This window comes from Thrips palmi, unplaced genomic scaffold, assembly GCF_012932325.1.
Source record: "Thrips palmi isolate BJ-2018 unplaced genomic scaffold, TpBJ-2018v1 HiC_scaffold_8, whole genome shotgun sequence".
NCBI lineage: Eukaryota > Metazoa > Arthropoda > Insecta > Thysanoptera > Thripidae > Thrips > Thrips palmi.
In genome coordinates this window covers 13,959,317-13,975,909 of record NW_023144635.1, presented here as the reverse complement: position 1 = coordinate 13,975,909, position 16,593 = coordinate 13,959,317, and the positions used below count along the sequence as shown (strand labels likewise).

Sequence of the window (16,593 nt, the reverse complement as noted above, 5' to 3'; positions counted from 1 at the left end):
TTACGCCACTAAATTTCAATAAAATAACTATATAACTATATAAAAGAATGGGAAAACATACACATGCCTGCTCTTCCTCTGTGTGGCCCTCTCCTGACGAGCCAACTTTTGCCTTTTTTTAGGTGAGGACTCAGGGATGTCATTCTTTCTCTTTGGCAGATTCTGACTGGGCACTGAATTAGGACGCAGCTTATGTCTCTGAACATCTGGAAAAATAATGTTAATAATAAGATTGGATGTAATGTTTTAGTATGGGTTAGTATGGGTTGAGAGCAAGCTTTGGGTTGGTCAAACACAATAATCATTTGCAGAGTATTGCAGAGTGATTACTGTCAGAGAAAATATTGAACGATAACATTTTAAAAATATTGTTTTAACTCACTGGCTGTCGCTGGAAAATAATCTGATGGCAGAAAATGCCGAGAACAAATCCTCATAGCAGAGGACGCTGGCTTGCCCATCTTCAATGCCACTTCCCATTGACGCTTTACTTTCACGTCTTTCGGAAATAAATGCATACTGATTCCGGTGTCCGCATATTGTGAACACTGGGGGGCACTACAATAATTAGAATTACGTTTCTTTTTGTCCGACGGACCGGCACCGGCATAATTGTGCTCCATAACAGCTTGGTTCGCTCGCTACGCCTATGGTTGCTACGGCGCCGCTCGCCCAGTTGTCTTGCTTAGGGAGCTTCGCGGCGCGGCCGCTAGGGGCGCGCGCGTGAACCTTTGGATCGCCAATATGCCACGCCCCAATGGTCGTGAGCCGCGGTGGTGGCGCGGGGACCGGGCTGCCGCGCCTCCTGCCCCTGCTGAAGCAGGGGCATGGAGCGCGGGAACCTGAGTCAGTGGTGCATTTTCTTTGTGCAAACCAGCTCAAAAAATAGGATATTACATTTGAGTGACGTCACGGCCAGGCCTGAGTCTGTCGCGAGGTGTCATGGCCGCTAAAGGCTTTGTTTACGTGCCGCAGCGATTTTCGTAGTTTTCTTTCAAAGATTTATCATAGACTGTGTGAAACGATCAAGTGTTGTCCTGAAATCATCCGTCTGACCGTGCGAATGAAATGTGTCGTTGCAAGAGACCGCTGTGATTCATGTGCTTGGGGCCTTTCATAACATCCTACACATTAAATGAAACACCGTCGGGAATGTCATCCCCTCCAGCAATTGTTCTTCGGATGACGCCTGAACGTTGGGGCGGGTCCTGGCGCCGTGTCCTGACCCGAGACGCGTGTGCCGGGGCGAGGGAGTGGCGCGGAGGCGACCCCTCCCCCCGCACTCGGCCGCCCTGGTAACCCTGTCAACCGCGAGTGGTAATTGTTTTCGCTTGCCCTCACTGCCTCACTGCCCGGCCGAATCTTTAGGTAAGCGGAGTAGCGGCAACAAGCAGACGACGCGACGCAGACCAGGCGGCTGGCATTCCCGCCATTTCCCCCCCTCCCCGCCGCCGCCCGGCTCGAGCCGCCGCCGGCCACGGACGGCGCGCCACCAGCCACGGCCTATGTCCCGCCTCCGTCCGCCGCTCAGTCTGTTGTCGGTGTCCGCAGAGTCAAGTCGCGTCGTTTGTGTTCTCGCCTGCCTGTCCGTGCCTGTCCGTGCCTGCCTGCCTGTTTGAACGTGCCTGTGTTTGAACGTGCCTGTGTTTCAAAGGTGTCCCCATCGTTGTTGTTGTTGTGTGCTGTGTCTTCGTCTTCGTCTTCGGTGCCCTTGCTCGCACGTGTTCCGGGATGGAGATGAACATTGAATTCCGGGAGCAAGACCTACCCGCAGAACTGCTGATCTACAAGGAGGTGGAGGTGATCAGGAGATCGTGCGCATTGATAAGGAACTTGCCACCCCCTAACTCGACGCCCTGGTAAAAATGAAGTGTCGAGGAAGTGTCCCTTTTTAAGGGCGCATGGAGTGTTGATGAAGTGTCAATGAAGTGTTGGTGAAGCTTCCAAGAAGTGTAAAATGGAACCGTGAAGTGTTCACTCTGAAGTGTCCTGAAAGAGTTGAAGAAATGTTCACTAGGGCTGGGGTTAAGTGTCAGGGAAGTGGCCCCGAAGTGCTCATAGGGTGTAGACGAAGTGTTCTCAAACGTAATGTGATCGTAGGTACCCTGTACGCTTCACGTATGGAATTTGACAGTATGTGGGTGATCAAATGACGCAACGCAGGAAAGGCGATCCTTGAGAGGACTTTGGGTCAGCCCGCGGACGACGTCCAAACATTAGTATTATGCCGCGGACCATTGTCACACCATCCCGCTTGTGCAAATGATGACACCGGGGTAGCCGACCAACCGCTCAGTCTAGCGGAGTAAACCCCGCGAGCGGCCGTCCTAGCAGCGCTTGCAGCGCCATCTCGTGAAAGCAGAACAACCACCAATTGGAACCGATCAGGCGTTGTCTGCCTAGTGTTTCGCGTTGGCCCGACCCACGTCATGACGAACTGCTAGCGCAGTGGTCAGCGCAGTTGCGCCGGTGACTCTGAAGCGCGGGTTCGATACTCTTCCTTTTCCACTTATTTTTCAGAGGTTTCGAGGTTCAAGTCGACACGCATGCCCGTTGCTCTGGTAGCAAGTTGTTTGGAACACCTCGTAAACATGTCACTTTCTTTTCGAACTGGAATGAAGTGAACACTTGAGCGACACTTTAAGGACACTTCATGCAACTTTGGTTGGCACTTCGGAGGACCTACGCTGACCCTTTGCTAACACTCACCCCTTCGACACTTCGTGAACAGTTCATAAAGTGTTGGTGAAGAGCAGCCGAAGAGTCAGTGGTCGAAGTGTCTGGGAAGAGTCTGGCAAGGATCCACAAAGGGGATGTGAACACTTTAAAGTTCCATTTTGCACTTTATCCCACTTCGTCAACACTTCGTTCCAACACTTCATTTTTATCAGGGCGGCTTTGTGGAAGGCCCATGCCAACAGATGCATCAAAGTAAGTTATCAACAAGACGGCTTGCAAGCGCGGCAGGCGGAATGAGAAATTGGTCAGCCACACACTGCTACCAACCTAACCACGATAATTACCTAGTTCAAAATGATGTTTAGAATATTTCAAACGATGATAATAGTTAATCTGAGATAAACTCCCCCTGTAGGATGTTGAGGAGACATCAGGTGTGAAATTTGGATACTATTCGTTCAGTAGTTGCTGAGAAACGTGAGTGATTACATACAGACACAGAGACAGACGCACGACCAGTCACTTTTTGGAGCGCCCAAACACGGCAAGGGCTTCGCTATCGCGCAGCCAATTAAGAGTACTATAAACAAACCGTCAAATACTGTCCCCTCCATTGACCAATTATATGGTGAGTGTAAATAAAAACTTATGAATTTTTTGCAGGTCCTTGAAACTTGGATGCCCTGCTGCATTTGAGATAAATGCTGAGAGAGGGTTCCCCTCAAGTCTTAAGAGTCACACAATTCAAAAACAACCATGTGGGGCATCCATGTACTCCTGAATTCGCACAGTTTGTCCCTGGCAGGAGGAAGCTGGATGCGGAGGAGGAAAAAAGAGGCCGTGAAAATGATAAATGCCAGAGGAAAGCCCATGGCTATCAGAGATTCGAGAAACGATTTATTTTCGCACAGCACCTCATGTGGCTCGTTACCTTGCAGAACTTACTAAAGCCTGCGACGAGGCCCTGCGTCTAATGCCAGACCACACGACCGCCTTACCGACTGACTTTTTGTCTAACTGCCCTATATGCCACGCCCCAATGGTCGTGAGCCGCGGTGGTGGCGCGGGGACCGGGCTGCCGCGCCTCCTGCCCCTGCTGAAGCAGGGGCATGGAGCGCGGGAACCTGAGTCAGTGGTGCATTTTCTTTGTGCAAACCAGCTCAAAAAATAGGATATTACATTTGAGTGACGTCACGGCCAGGCCTGAGTCTGTCGCGAGGTGTCATGGCCGCTAAAGGCTTTGTTTACGTGCCGCAGCGATTTTCGTAGTTTTCTTTCAAAGATTTATCATAGACTGTGTGAAACGATCAAGTGTTGTCCTGAAATCATCCGTCTGACCGTGCGAATGAAATGTGTCGTTGCAAGAGACCGCTGTGATTCATGTGCTTGGGGCCTTTCATAACATCCTACACATTAAATGAAACACCGTCGGGAATGTCATCCCCTCCAGCAATTGTTCTTCGGATGTCCTGCAGACGCCTTAAAATCTACATTACAAGCTGCCGTTGACTCGCTCGCTTTAAAACGCATTTTGAGCTGTGTAAATGTATTTGAATTAGGCAGCAGATGATTCGAGAAATAATTCAAGCATTTAATTGCAAAAACTACTTAGATTCTTGTTTTTTTGGCCCGCCCTTCTATTCAAAAAATAGGGGGAGGGCCTATGCATTTGCCTTTGTGTCTGTGTGTTGTTGTTGTTGTTGTTGTTGTTGGCGTCTGTGTACAAGGAAGGAGTTGAGCTAGAGTAACCAGATTTGGAGGGTACTTCAGGAGTACCGTCCCAACAAATAATCCGGTGGTGCAAATCCCGTCCGGGTCGCACAAGGGCTGCTGCAGGTGCATCATGGTTTACATGAGCGGGAGGGGGATTTCCGCCATTATTGGTGCTAGCAGGGCACATAGGGGTATTTTTGGAATCGGGGCGACGAGACAAGATGAATGGACCTGGTCCCCACCCCATCGGCCGCTTTTACAAGTTGGCCAGATCAGGATCTTCAAAAAAGGGGGTCGACCGACTAAAAAAATTTATTGCAGATTTCGATTGGTCTCAGCAAGACCTTTTCAACGAGGGGTCGGAAAGGGGGTCCAGGAGCCCGACTTCGTCTATTAGTCACATCAGGATCTTGAAAAAAGGGGGTCGACCGACTGAAAATTTTTACTTAAGTTTTGGATAGGTCTTGGCAAGACCTCTTCAACGAGGGGTCGGAAGGGGGGTCCAGGAGCCCGCCTTCATGAGTTATGGGAAAAAGTGCGACGGACTCGTTTTGCGCTCCTGCTGTGCCTCTATTGCAAGGAGTTGCAGTAGCATGGCAAATATGGGTATTTTCGGAATGAGGGCGAAGAGACAAATGAAATGGGCATATTCTAAGGACAGTTGGAGTAAAAAGTGTAAGGACTATTGAATATTGTGAATAGAAGGGCGGGCCTAAGTCACGATGGTACATCGATAACTTTGCTTTACCCGCTCACGGTGTGTGTGATGCGAGCGGGCCGAAGGCCCGGGCCTTCGACTGGCCAAGTTGGGTCTGATGCGAGGGCCGAAGGCCCGAGAAAAGGCCGCCGGCAGGCCAAGCTGGGCCGGCCCCCTGTCGAACCGAGTTGCTCTGCGGGCAGGTTCAGGCTACTGCCTGGTGCCTTTGCCCGAGGAAGTTGATTTACGGGATTATCAGTGTTTTCTGTGCCGGCAGCCTGTGACTGTAAGTATTACAATGTTTTTAGAAAGGAAAAAAAATTACTCGGTAGAGAAAAAAAACAACTTAACGTCGACATGTGTCTACATTTGGAAATGTTTTTGTTACATTTGTTACTTAGTACGAGGTTATCCGCTCGTGTCCCGAGCCTGTAACTATTCTTGGACTGCCGGAGGCAGACGCTGTGGCATCAGACCCCGAGCCTGAACAGCGCAGTGACCATCCGTCCACCGAATCTCCGTTGCTGTACAACGCCCTGACCGACCCCACTATGTAGCCGCGAGTCGCACTCATCGATTTGTTCGACCTAGACTGGAAAATTGATTTCAAAAATGATGTTCCCGACAATTAAAAATTATTTGAGTTGTTTTGGGTTTGTTTTTCTCAGAATATAATATGTTGTGCTGTCTACTAAAGTGTTTATTTCGAAGAATAGTTTTCACCCTCTTTTTTTTTTATTATTATTCTTTCATATCCGCACGAGAATTTTTGGGTTTTGTTAGTCCGGTATGTACTTTTCATCCTGGCTTGGCACTCTTAGGAAAAGTGTTTGTTCCAGCGATGTAAATTTTCGCGAAGCAATGTAGTGGGTTTAGTCGTGCCAACTGGCCGACGATAACAGAAGAATGGAGAGAGAAAAAAAATTCTCGATGGCGACATTACCATGGATTAAATTTTAGAAACCTCCTTTCGCATTCATTCCGGAAAAAAATTTTGCGTCTAATACTCCCGTTAAGGCGGGCTAAAATAGTAAGTTTTACACGGTTAATTTTTGTCTCTAGACGTTTTATTGTTTTTTTTTTGTTTGCAACTCACTGGGCTTCGAGTTGCCCGCGAAGCTGGCTAGATGCTGACGCTGCAGCTCGCGGTTGTCCTGCTATCCAGCTTGGTGGCGCCGTGGATAGTCAGTCCCGTCGCGCCTTGCGTAGCAACAACACTGCGTTCCGTTAATATCGCCAAAATCGTCAAAAAAAAACAATGAGCAGCCTGCCTCCTAGTCTCGTAGACATCAGGATGCCATCCCTGCAGTGCGGCCTATGCCGCACTTTTTTGTACTCGGAGCTTGGAGCCAAGTATCACTCTAAAGAACATATAAGTGCTTGTAAGTTGGACTATCATTTGACCGTGTGTAATTTAGCACATCTTAATTTTGAGAAATTTACGTAGCTCACCCCAATGGAGCCTTGCTCCACTGCACCGGCTGCGGCCGCGTCTGGCAGCACGCAGGGTGCGGCTGGGCCTGCGTCCGCCGCCATCTCAAAAGTCGCCCTTGTAAGTGCCTTTAAAAAAATTATGTTTTTCTCCCTTTTATTTTCATTCTTCGTATTATTATACACAAAGGCTACGTCTAGGACCGGAAAATTTTCTTTCGTTGCAGCTCCGTAACGACGTCGTTTTCCTTATAGCTCCCGTTTGATACTTTATTTGTTTCATGTCTTTCAGTAATGAAATGAATTTTATTCGAATATATTAGCTGTTCAGCTTACTGAAGGTTAATTTGAATATTTTTCTTTATTTTACACCTCTCCTTTTATCACCGCATTAGAATTTTGAGTCTCGTTAGACCGTTATGTAGTTTCCATCCTGCCCTGGTACTCTGATGAGAGAAAGAAAAAAAAATGCTTGCTTCAGTAACGTAAGTTTACGCGAGGGAATGCAGTGGTCTCGTTGCTCAACCTGCCCGACGATAACAGAATGATGGAGAGAAAAAAAATTTGTGTGCATTAGTATCTTGTTACAAAATTTAGACGTTTCTTCACCACTGTACATGAAACTTGGCTGTGCCTTTGTCTGTGGTTTATTTTGTGAGTTGTCGCGTTAGGTTGGCAACGAGCTGTACCGCGCGTTGGTGCCTGGTTTCAAAAGTGTCGACGCTGCACATTCCGTTTGTCCAGCCGAGATAAGTCTCGTCCTTCCGGCGTCAGTCCTGTCCTGCACGCCCTAGGTGAAGCCTCTTCGCGTGCTTGTGCTTTCCTTGTGCCGTGTTCTGGAATGCGGCCCACGGAGGGGCAAGTTGATCAATTTCTAAAACAGTCGAAGGACCAGTCAATTGAAAAGGTGAGACACAGTACAGCTATTCCCCTATTTTAAGATTCGCGTTTTGTAGCAATTTGTCGCTCACACTGTTGTGTGTACCTTTGTTTTTACTTTTTATATTGTAGCAAGTATATAGCCTTGCTAGGCGGTACACCGCCCTTACTTCGGCGAGGGCTGCTCCGGGGCAAGGGAGCTCCAGGGCCAATACTCCCCAACTCCCTCGACCCACGCCCCTTACAAAGAAGGCTCTCCTGCCGACTCCCACAGTACCCCCCAGAAAGATATTGCTACCTACTCCGCCCGTAAGCATTACGTTTCCAATTTCTTGTGTCATTACCTATTTTTTTTTGGAATGTTCAAAGATAGGGTTTTTTTTGTTAAATTATGTTGAACAGATGCCGCCGAACGTTGAAGCCAATTCCCATCTGTCCCGATATAATTCGGCACCCGGTCAAGTGACCCAAACGTAAGTGCGAATGAAGAATGTTTGCCATTTCCCCTTTTTTTTTGCAATGGGTAATGTAATTTTGAAATCGCGGATCTGTGTGTTGCAGAATTTACTACCGTAAACCGGGGTAACTTGAGACAGCAAGGGTAACATGAGACACTTCTGCTTTTCCACCTTTTTGGAGCTGCCACCTGGCTCGGCACATTCGGAGGTCAAAACTGCCCTAGCACTTTTTTTCATACTTGTTTGGAAAGACGATTAAGCGTGTGAACGGCGGGTTGGGACCAAGCTGATCAGATCTATAACGATTTTTCAATTTTAGTAAATTTAACAATTTTAGAGAAGTGTTACAAGTCTCCCTTGGTACTCGAAACACGTCTTGCTTAGACCCAAATGACTGTAGTACCTTTCAACCCTATTATTTCAACATTCTTAATGCAGCATCGGTTTTGAGGGAAACCCATCATTCATCGGGTAATACTGACTTTTATAGAAAATGGTAACTGTGCGGGGTAACTTAGGACACCAAATTTCATTGAATTTGACGGAAGTTGAGAGGCGTTACTTGACACTGGCATCTCCTTGTACTTCAGGGTGGTTTAAAGTAACGGACCTCTCCGTTCTAAGATCAAAACTAAGCCGCATTTGATCGGAAATCACTTTTTTAGACAGTGTAGAGGGTCCCAAGTGGACATGCAGCTTAAAGTTGGAGTGTTTTCTCAACTACACACGGACCAGATGAGATATAATAAATCTTGAAGTCTCAAAAGATGAGGAATTTAATTACCTTTCCAACGAGCTGAATTTCATTGAAATCGGACAACTTATAGCCCAAGAACCGTCGATTTTTTTGAAGAAAAACAACTGTAAAAATAGTTTAAGGATTTTGAGTAAATTTTAAAAATTGACTAAGACTATATACCTTTGCAGGAATGGACTTGTGTACGTAGAAATAAAGAAAAATGTCTTAGCAGGTGTCAGGGTTGGATGTGAGATGAGAGAATCGCTGTACTTAGTTGACAGAGTTGGATGTGAAATGGGAGAATCGTTGCGCTTCTGAAGTGCCGTTATCCCTCAAATTACCAAATGTAACTTTGATGAAAAAATCTTAATATAAGGATAAAAAATCTTCTAATATATTCCACAAGTAGTACTTTTCATTGAAAATGAGTTAAATGTCTCAGAAAATCAGTATGGACCAGCAAAAACCCCACTTCCGTGAAAAAGCAAAGTAAAAACTAGGTGTGTCTCAAGTTACCCCATATGACGGGGTAACTTGAGACAACTTTAGAGGCCCATTACTCTCATTTTAGGAGACCCCCAAAAAATTCGTGGGGTCCAAACCAAATGTAATCATGAGAAATAAAACATAGTTGGGATTCGGGTTGGTGAGAGAAGTTTCGTGGACACACGGTCCAAAAAACGTGAAATATTGTCTCAAGTTACCCCGGTTTACGGTAGCTGGTTGGCTGTGCGGTTACAAACACGTAAAGAACAGGGAAACTCTGCCTGAGCCCGAACGGGCACGGAACGACCTGTAGCCGGTTTCAGGTTTCAGGTTTCAGGTAGGGGTTCAACAAGCAGCCTTGAGGTGGCTTCACGTCCGTAACTTGGACGGGTTGGGTCCTTAGGAGGACCATGCCCACGACAGTAGCTTTCGCCACTCCGCTGCATGCGTACGTGCCTGGATGTGCTAGCGGCCGGGGGGCCTTTTTTTTTTTTTTAACATTTTTATTGGGTCTTTAGACAGCCTTTAACAACAAGAAATAAAAATATATAACAGATAACAACGTTGCCCAATATAACAAAAGTATGCTGGTATTTAAAATGGGTTGTTCAAAGGTGATTTTAATTCGTTTAGACGTTTGCTACCAGGGAAGTTAACAATCATTGACACATTGACACTTTAAAACCGAAAGAAGTTACCTTACATCACATATATCACATTATATTATTTACTTTATTTATTTTATTCAGGGTTTGGCATTCTTTATCACAGAAAGTTTATCACAGGGCAATACTCCGCGCGGAGCGGGGCGCGCCGGCTTGTTACCACATTGGCTCAGCGGTGGCTACGGCGGCGGCGGTGCCCCTGGCGCTGGCTGGTACACTGTCGGGGCGGTGACTTCTCACCGTGACGGGCGTTGGCGGCGCCGGACCAGGGCGTGCAGCTGGCGCTCGTCATGGACGCCGTTCTCGACGACGTACTCGGCGACCGTCCCTAGGAGTTGGACGAGGGCCTTGGTGGCGGACCCGGGTGGCACCGCGATGTCCGGGATGACGAGGGTCTCGGGCGTGATGTTGGCGGCGTTGACCCCGGTGACCTCGGCCAGCTGCGCCGCCGTCCACGTCCAGATTGCCCTCGAGGCCGGCTGGCAGGCGAGCAGGCGATGGAGTACCGTGTCCTCGGCCCCGCAGGCCCTGCAGGCGACGTCCTCGGCCTGGTTGGCGGCCTTTAGCCTGGCGTTGGTGGGCAGGACGTCGTGGACCGCGCGAAACCAGGCGGCCCTGGCGCGCAGCGGCAGAGTCTTGGAGGAGACCCTCGCCCACACAGTGCTCCAGTCGGCTGTCGGCGTCCTCCGCTGTACCCTGGGCTCGGCGGTGCTGTTGAGAAGCATGGCTTGGTACAGTGCACGGTTGAGGGCCTGACCTTGCACGTCGTCTGACATATCGACCTCGCGGCACGTCGTCCGGAGTACCGCGAAGAATCTCGCCGCGGGCGGGACGACATCGGCGTCCCCGAAGAGCTCCTGCAGCACGGCGAGCCAGCCTCCCGACAGTGTGGGCTCCTCGGCCCTGGACGCCGTCAGCCACCTCGCTGCGAACATGGCTCGGGACTTGGCGGCGGGGTCGTGGAGCCCCAGGCCCCCTCGCCCGGGCGGCAGCACCATCACGTCGAGCGGGACTCGCAGCGGCTCCCCGGCCCAGAGGAACTTGGAGAGGGCCTTCCTGGCGTCCTTGGCGACTCCGGCGGGGATGGGCAGGACCTGTGCACAGTGCCAGAGGAGCGACAAGGCGTACGTGTTAGCGTAGAACACGCGCTGGACGATGTTGAGGGCGCGCAGACGCGCGTCCACCAGGGCGGCGCGCAGGGCGTTGAGGCGTGCTGGCCAGTTGGCCTTGGACATCCCGGCGATGGTCTTGGTGAACGTCACCCCCAGCACCTTGACCTCCTCGACGTACGGGAAGGGCATCGGTGTGCTGGTCCGCCACGCGCCGAGTGGCAGGGCCTTCGTCTTCTCCCGGTTGACGCAGAGCCCCGACTCCTCGCCGTAGGCCTCCAGGACGTCGACCAGCACCTTGACCTCGCGGGGGTGCTCCAGGATGACGGTGGCGTCGTCGACGTACGAGGTGGCGGCCAGGCGAATCTGGACGTTGCCGCCGTTGACGTTGGGCAGCCCGAGCCCTACCAGCTTCCTGGAAAGGGCCCGCATCAGCGGCGACACGCAGATGTTGAAGAGCAGCATGGACGTGGTGTGACCCTGGTAGATGCCGCGACCCAGCTGGATGGGCGCGCCGAGCTCCCCGTTGAGGCGGAGCCTAGTGGTGGCCCCGAAGTACATGCTCTGGATGAGCTGGACCACGCCCTCAGAGAAGCCGTACTTGCGCAGCACGGCCCATATGTAGTCGTGCAGCAGGTTGTTGAACGCGCCGGCGAAGTCCACCGACACGAGGCACGCCGCCGTGCTGCTGCCGCGCTGCTTGTTGGCTAGGTTGACGAGAGAGATGGCGTCGCGTAGGTCTAGGAGCGCGCCGTGCATGTTGCGCGAGCAGCCGCCGCGCACCTGCATGGGATCCAGGATCTTGTGCTGCAGGGCGTCCATGCGCCTCGCGACGACGCGGCCGAAGACCTTGCCGTCCACGTTGAGCAGCGTGATTGGCCGAAGATCGCCAATCTTGGTCACGGTGGGCACCTTGGGGATGAGCGTGACAACGCCGCGGACGTGGCTGGCGCCGACCCTTCGACGCTCCATCATGGCGTTCACCACAGCCAGGAAGTCGTCCTTGAGGATGTCCCAGGTCGCGAGGTAGAACTCCGCGGTGAGGCCGTCGTCCCCCGGGCTGCGTCCGCGCGGCGACAGCTTGAGGCACTCCAGGAGCTCTTCCTCGGTGACGGGGCGCAGCAGGGCCTCGTTGTCGTCCTCCGTGACCGTGTCCTCGACGACCTCGTCGAGAAGGCGCGACGCATGGGGCGCGGGGCCGGTCGGCGGGGCGCCAAGCAGGGCCTGGAAGTGGCGGTGGGCGTGCTGCTGCAAGTGTTCCTGGCCACGAAGCACGTTGCCGTCGGCGTCCTGCAGGGACTCGACCCTGGTCGCCGCCTTCCGCCGGATCGCCGCGGCTACGTGGTGCACCCCTGGCACCTCCCCGACGACGTCCATGGCCTTAGAGCGGACGGCGAGCCCGGGAAGGCGGCGTGCGAGCAGGTCCATGATCCTGGATTTTATGGTGGCGATGCGGGGCTGGACGGAGGGGTCGGCGCCCCGCTGTGCGACCAGCTCATCGAGGCAGCCTTGGAGGAAGTCCAGCAGCGAGTTGTCATCCGCCTGGAACTCCCGCGCCCACACTGCAAGCCGAGACCGAATCCTGACCTTGCCCTGCTCCCACCACTCGACGACGTCCTCGAAGTCCTTGGCCTTCGTCCTCCAGCTCTCCCACAGCTCCCTGAATCGCGGCAGGAACGCCGGGCTCAGCAGCAGCGACGGGTCCACCTTCCAGAGCGTCTCGCGGCGGCGGGGCGTGCTAGCGCCCGCAGCGTAGGCACCCCCTCCGACGGCCGTGCGCGCTGTGCTGCCTCCGGCGTTGTCCAGATGCAGCAGCACGGCGGTGTGGTCGGAGACGGGCGCGGCGTGCAGTTCGACTGAAAGCAAAGGCAGGGCGGCGCTGACGTACCACTTGTCGAGGCGGGACGAGCACACGGCCGAGTGGAACGTGAATCCTGGCTCGCTGGGGCACAGGGTTGTCCATGCGTCGCGGAGCCTCAGTGACGTCACCACGTTTCGAAGCACGGGGCACGGCGTCGCCACGCCCGTCGTGTCGGCCTTGCTGAGGACGGCGTTGAAGTCGCCCCCCAGGACGATCCGCTCTCCGGCGTCCGCCATGACCAGGGGCAAATCCTCGATGAGGAAGCGCGGCCGCTCCCTCCTGCCTTTGGACCCTGCCGGAGCATAAACGTTGGTGAGCAGGACGTCGCCAACCCATGCCGACGTTGCCCGGCCGCTGGGCAGCTTCCTGATGTTCTTGAGCTCAACGCCGCGCCGCCAGAGGATCGCCGTCCCGCGGCCCGCGTCGCCGATGTTCACCGCCTCGTTGTAGCCGGAGAAGCTGAAGGACGGGCACGATACCTCCTGGAAGAAGACAACGTCGGGGCAGTACATGCGAGTCAGGTTCTCCAGTGCCGCGAGTTTGTGCCCGGCTGACACCGCACAAATATTCATGGAGAGTAGCTTCATTTTGATGGTGTCTTGGTCTTGGCCGCGGGGGTCGTTGCTTTCTTCATCATGCTCTTGGCCGCTGCGTCAGTGGCCTTCTGATTCTCTACCGTGCTCTTGGGCCTCTTGACGGCGTCCATCTTGGCGTCCACCACGACTGGCGTTTGTCTGCTTCGCAGTGTCCTACCTGTGGTCCTCTCTTCGCCTCCGCCGCTCCCTCCCGCGCCCATGTCCTCACTCGTCGCGGTCGTGACACTCGTCCCACTGGCGGTGCTGCTGGTCCGTGACCGAAGTCCATCGAAACGGTTGGTGCTGACGAACGCGCTCAGGGGGTCGTCTTCGGAGTTGAGTAGCTCGTCCAGGGGCTTGTCCATGGGCAACAGGGCGGGGCGGGGCAGCGGCACTGCAAAGGGTGTCTCATCAGACAAGCCGCTGGCGTCAATCAAGAAGCTATTTACCCTCTTTCTCCTCTTGGGGCTCGGCGACATGCCCTTGGGGGCCGCGTCCGGGGTGGGCAGGGTCTCAGCATGTCCGTCCTTGTTCGCCACCTTGTCCCAGTCGTCCGTGGCGTCGTCCGCTGCCGGGCCGCTGTTGTTGTTGTTGTTGGCCAGGCTGTTTTCGGGATCGACGCTGCTGTCCTCCGCTTCGGACGTGGCCCTGTCGCCGGCCGCGACACTGCTCCAGGTCCTTTTCGGCGGCTCCTCGGTGCAGTCCTTCCTTAGGTGACCAAGTTTACCACATAACATACAAGTAGGGGCTTGGCCCGGGTACAGAATCAATCAATCAATCAATCAATCAATCACCTTGAGCCAGAGCGAGTCTGTCACCCAATGTGCAGACACTCGCTCCTTCACCAGGACTTACCTACTGCCCACACATTGCCATCATGAGATGACAGGCCCATATCGCCGGCGTCCGGGTAAGACACGTGTAGTCACATGACTATCCTTGGCCAGACGACACAGGGCACAGCACCCTGGTTAGGGGCACTGCGGGTGTGACTTCCGGGCGGTCAGGCCCGGCACCCTTTTTGCGGATCGGGAAACACCAAACTTCATGGGTCGAAGGCCGTAGCCGCATTCCCATCCATGAGGTGTCGCCCTTGGGTCAGGTCAAGTTAGGCTGTAAGAAAGGATTACTCACACAACACAACACATACCGGACCCGCTGATCTGCAAGGGAAAGACATGCGACATGCAAATAGGCCAGCGCTAGGCCACCTCCGTGCCCACCCGCTGGAAGGGGAGGAGGGCGGAGGGGCGAGAAGGCGATAGACAAGGAAGGAGCGCCATACCAGCGCACATGAGAGAGAAAGAAGGGACAAAGAAGGAGCAAGCGGAGCCCCACCCCACCCACGCCTGGCCCACCGCACACGGGCGAGGGGAAGGGGAGGGGGGTGCGAGGACCAGGCCTGCTCGCCGGACTAGGCCTAGAGCTGTAAATGAGCGTGAAAAAACACAAAACAACGTCGGGCCCCGACGCCGATGCTGCCTGCTGCCGGGTGGCGGCCCTCGTTGCCGTGGCAACGGAGACGTGCGAGGTCCGCATCGCCACGGACCGGGAGGGAACACCACGCCACTGCAAACGCTGTACAAATGCAAGGAGAACAATCAGCCCTGACGCCCTTATTGGGCTACTCGCACACCACACAGACGGGGGGCCGCCCACGGTGACACTACCCCAGTGCCTGTAAGCCTAGCCCTAGCCAATGCCGCGCGGAGGGACCCAACCTGCAAGGAGATGCACTCACTGAAAAAAGTTGTCGTAAATTTACGACATATTTGGCGATGAATGCTTCGTAATTTTAAGAATGGCTCGTTTCATGGTCACTATGAAAAAGTCATAAATGAACAATTATGAACCTTTCATAATTTTGTTGAAAAAAGTGCTTGAAAATGCCCGAAAGGTATTCAGATTTTACGAACCATTCATATAATAATGAACCATTCATCGTTGAATTATTCCTAAAATTACGATTTTTATATGGGAAAATACTATACAAGAATGGCTCGTACAAAAATCTACGAAACATGCATAAATTTATGAATGATTCGTAAAATTATGAACTATTCATAGAACATTATGAAACATTCGTAAAATTACGAATGGCTTGTGATGAAGTAACGTCAAAATTGGGGAATGAAACATTCGTTTTTTGGATGTTTATGAGTTATTCATTTTTCGAACGAAGCATTCATAAAATAATGAGCGTTTCATTAAAAAAATGAATCATTCGTCGTGAAATTATTCGTAAAATTATGAATATAATGTGGGAAAATACTATACAAGAATGGTTTGTAATATTACGACTTTTTTTCTGACAGTGCTTGATGCACTCTCACCTGGTGCCGCACAACACTCATGCCTCCGCCACTGAACATCCGTACTGCCCTTGTACACGTCATACGTCACCAATCCGAGCGCCTCGCCGATCCGGCCTCCTCGCACGAACTCGCAGGGCCCGGGTGGCGTGGCTGTCGCCTGGCCCCCCACCCCCGCTCCAGCCAGCAGCTGCAGGGTCCTTGCGTAGGGACGCCGGGACGCCACCAGGAAGCACACAAAGACATTGCCAGTCTTTCGTTGATTACTCGGACACTGATGCACTGAATCACTTGACACTCGCACAGCACACGCACTACTGCAAACCACGTCGCCTCGTACCAAACTCAAACTTGAACTCCCACTTTATACCACCCCTCGCGGCCCTCGAATGCGGAGCTCCCCAAAACACAGCCGCTCGGCAGCATGGCCGCCGCCGGTCCCCCACCTGTAGCCGGTGCAATGTGCGTTTACAAACACGTTACGAACAGGGAGCCCTGCCTGCGTCCGAACAGACGCGAAACGTCTTTCAACCGGTTCACACTCTTAAAACCTTACGAAGTATTTTGAGCATACGTATAACAAACTAAAATACTTTGTTATACGAAGAAATAGTTCGTAAATTACAAAGTATTTTTCTTTGTAAGCTTACGTATGCTCAAAATACTTTGTTATACAAACTACTTTTCTTTGTAAGGCCCAATATAGTTTGTAAGGTTTTCTCAGTGCAGTGACTGTTCATAAACATGGAAGGAACAGACAACGCTACAGCCACAGCGGAGGGGGGAGGCGCACAGAGTGGGGCGGGCGGCGGGTGGGGGCAGGTTGTTGCCTGACTTCTCCGTCTATGACTGTGTTTCCACAGCTCTCTGCAGCATGCGCAAGGGTGGCCGAGTGGTAAGGCGATGGCACTGTGATCGGACGGCGCGGGTTCAATCCCGGGTCGGAGCCGATGCAGGAGGACCGTAGCAAGCCACGAAGGAAGGAAAGT

General features: G+C 52.5%; 1 protein-coding gene across 1 annotated transcript; it reads right to left on the bottom strand.

Moving 5' to 3' along the window:
* Positions 1 to 27: 27 nt before the first annotated feature.
* Positions 28 to 721, bottom strand: LOC117653643 (THAP domain-containing protein 6-like). The gene is made up of 2 exons (XM_034399448.1): positions 383 to 721; positions 28 to 206 (listed from the first exon to the last, which is right to left on the bottom strand). Exons 1-2 carry the CDS (start codon positions 621 to 623, stop codon positions 28 to 30), a joined length of 420 nt encoding a protein of 139 aa, XP_034255339.1. The 5' UTR covers positions 624 to 721.
* Between the last annotated feature and the right edge of the window lie 15,872 nt (positions 722 to 16,593).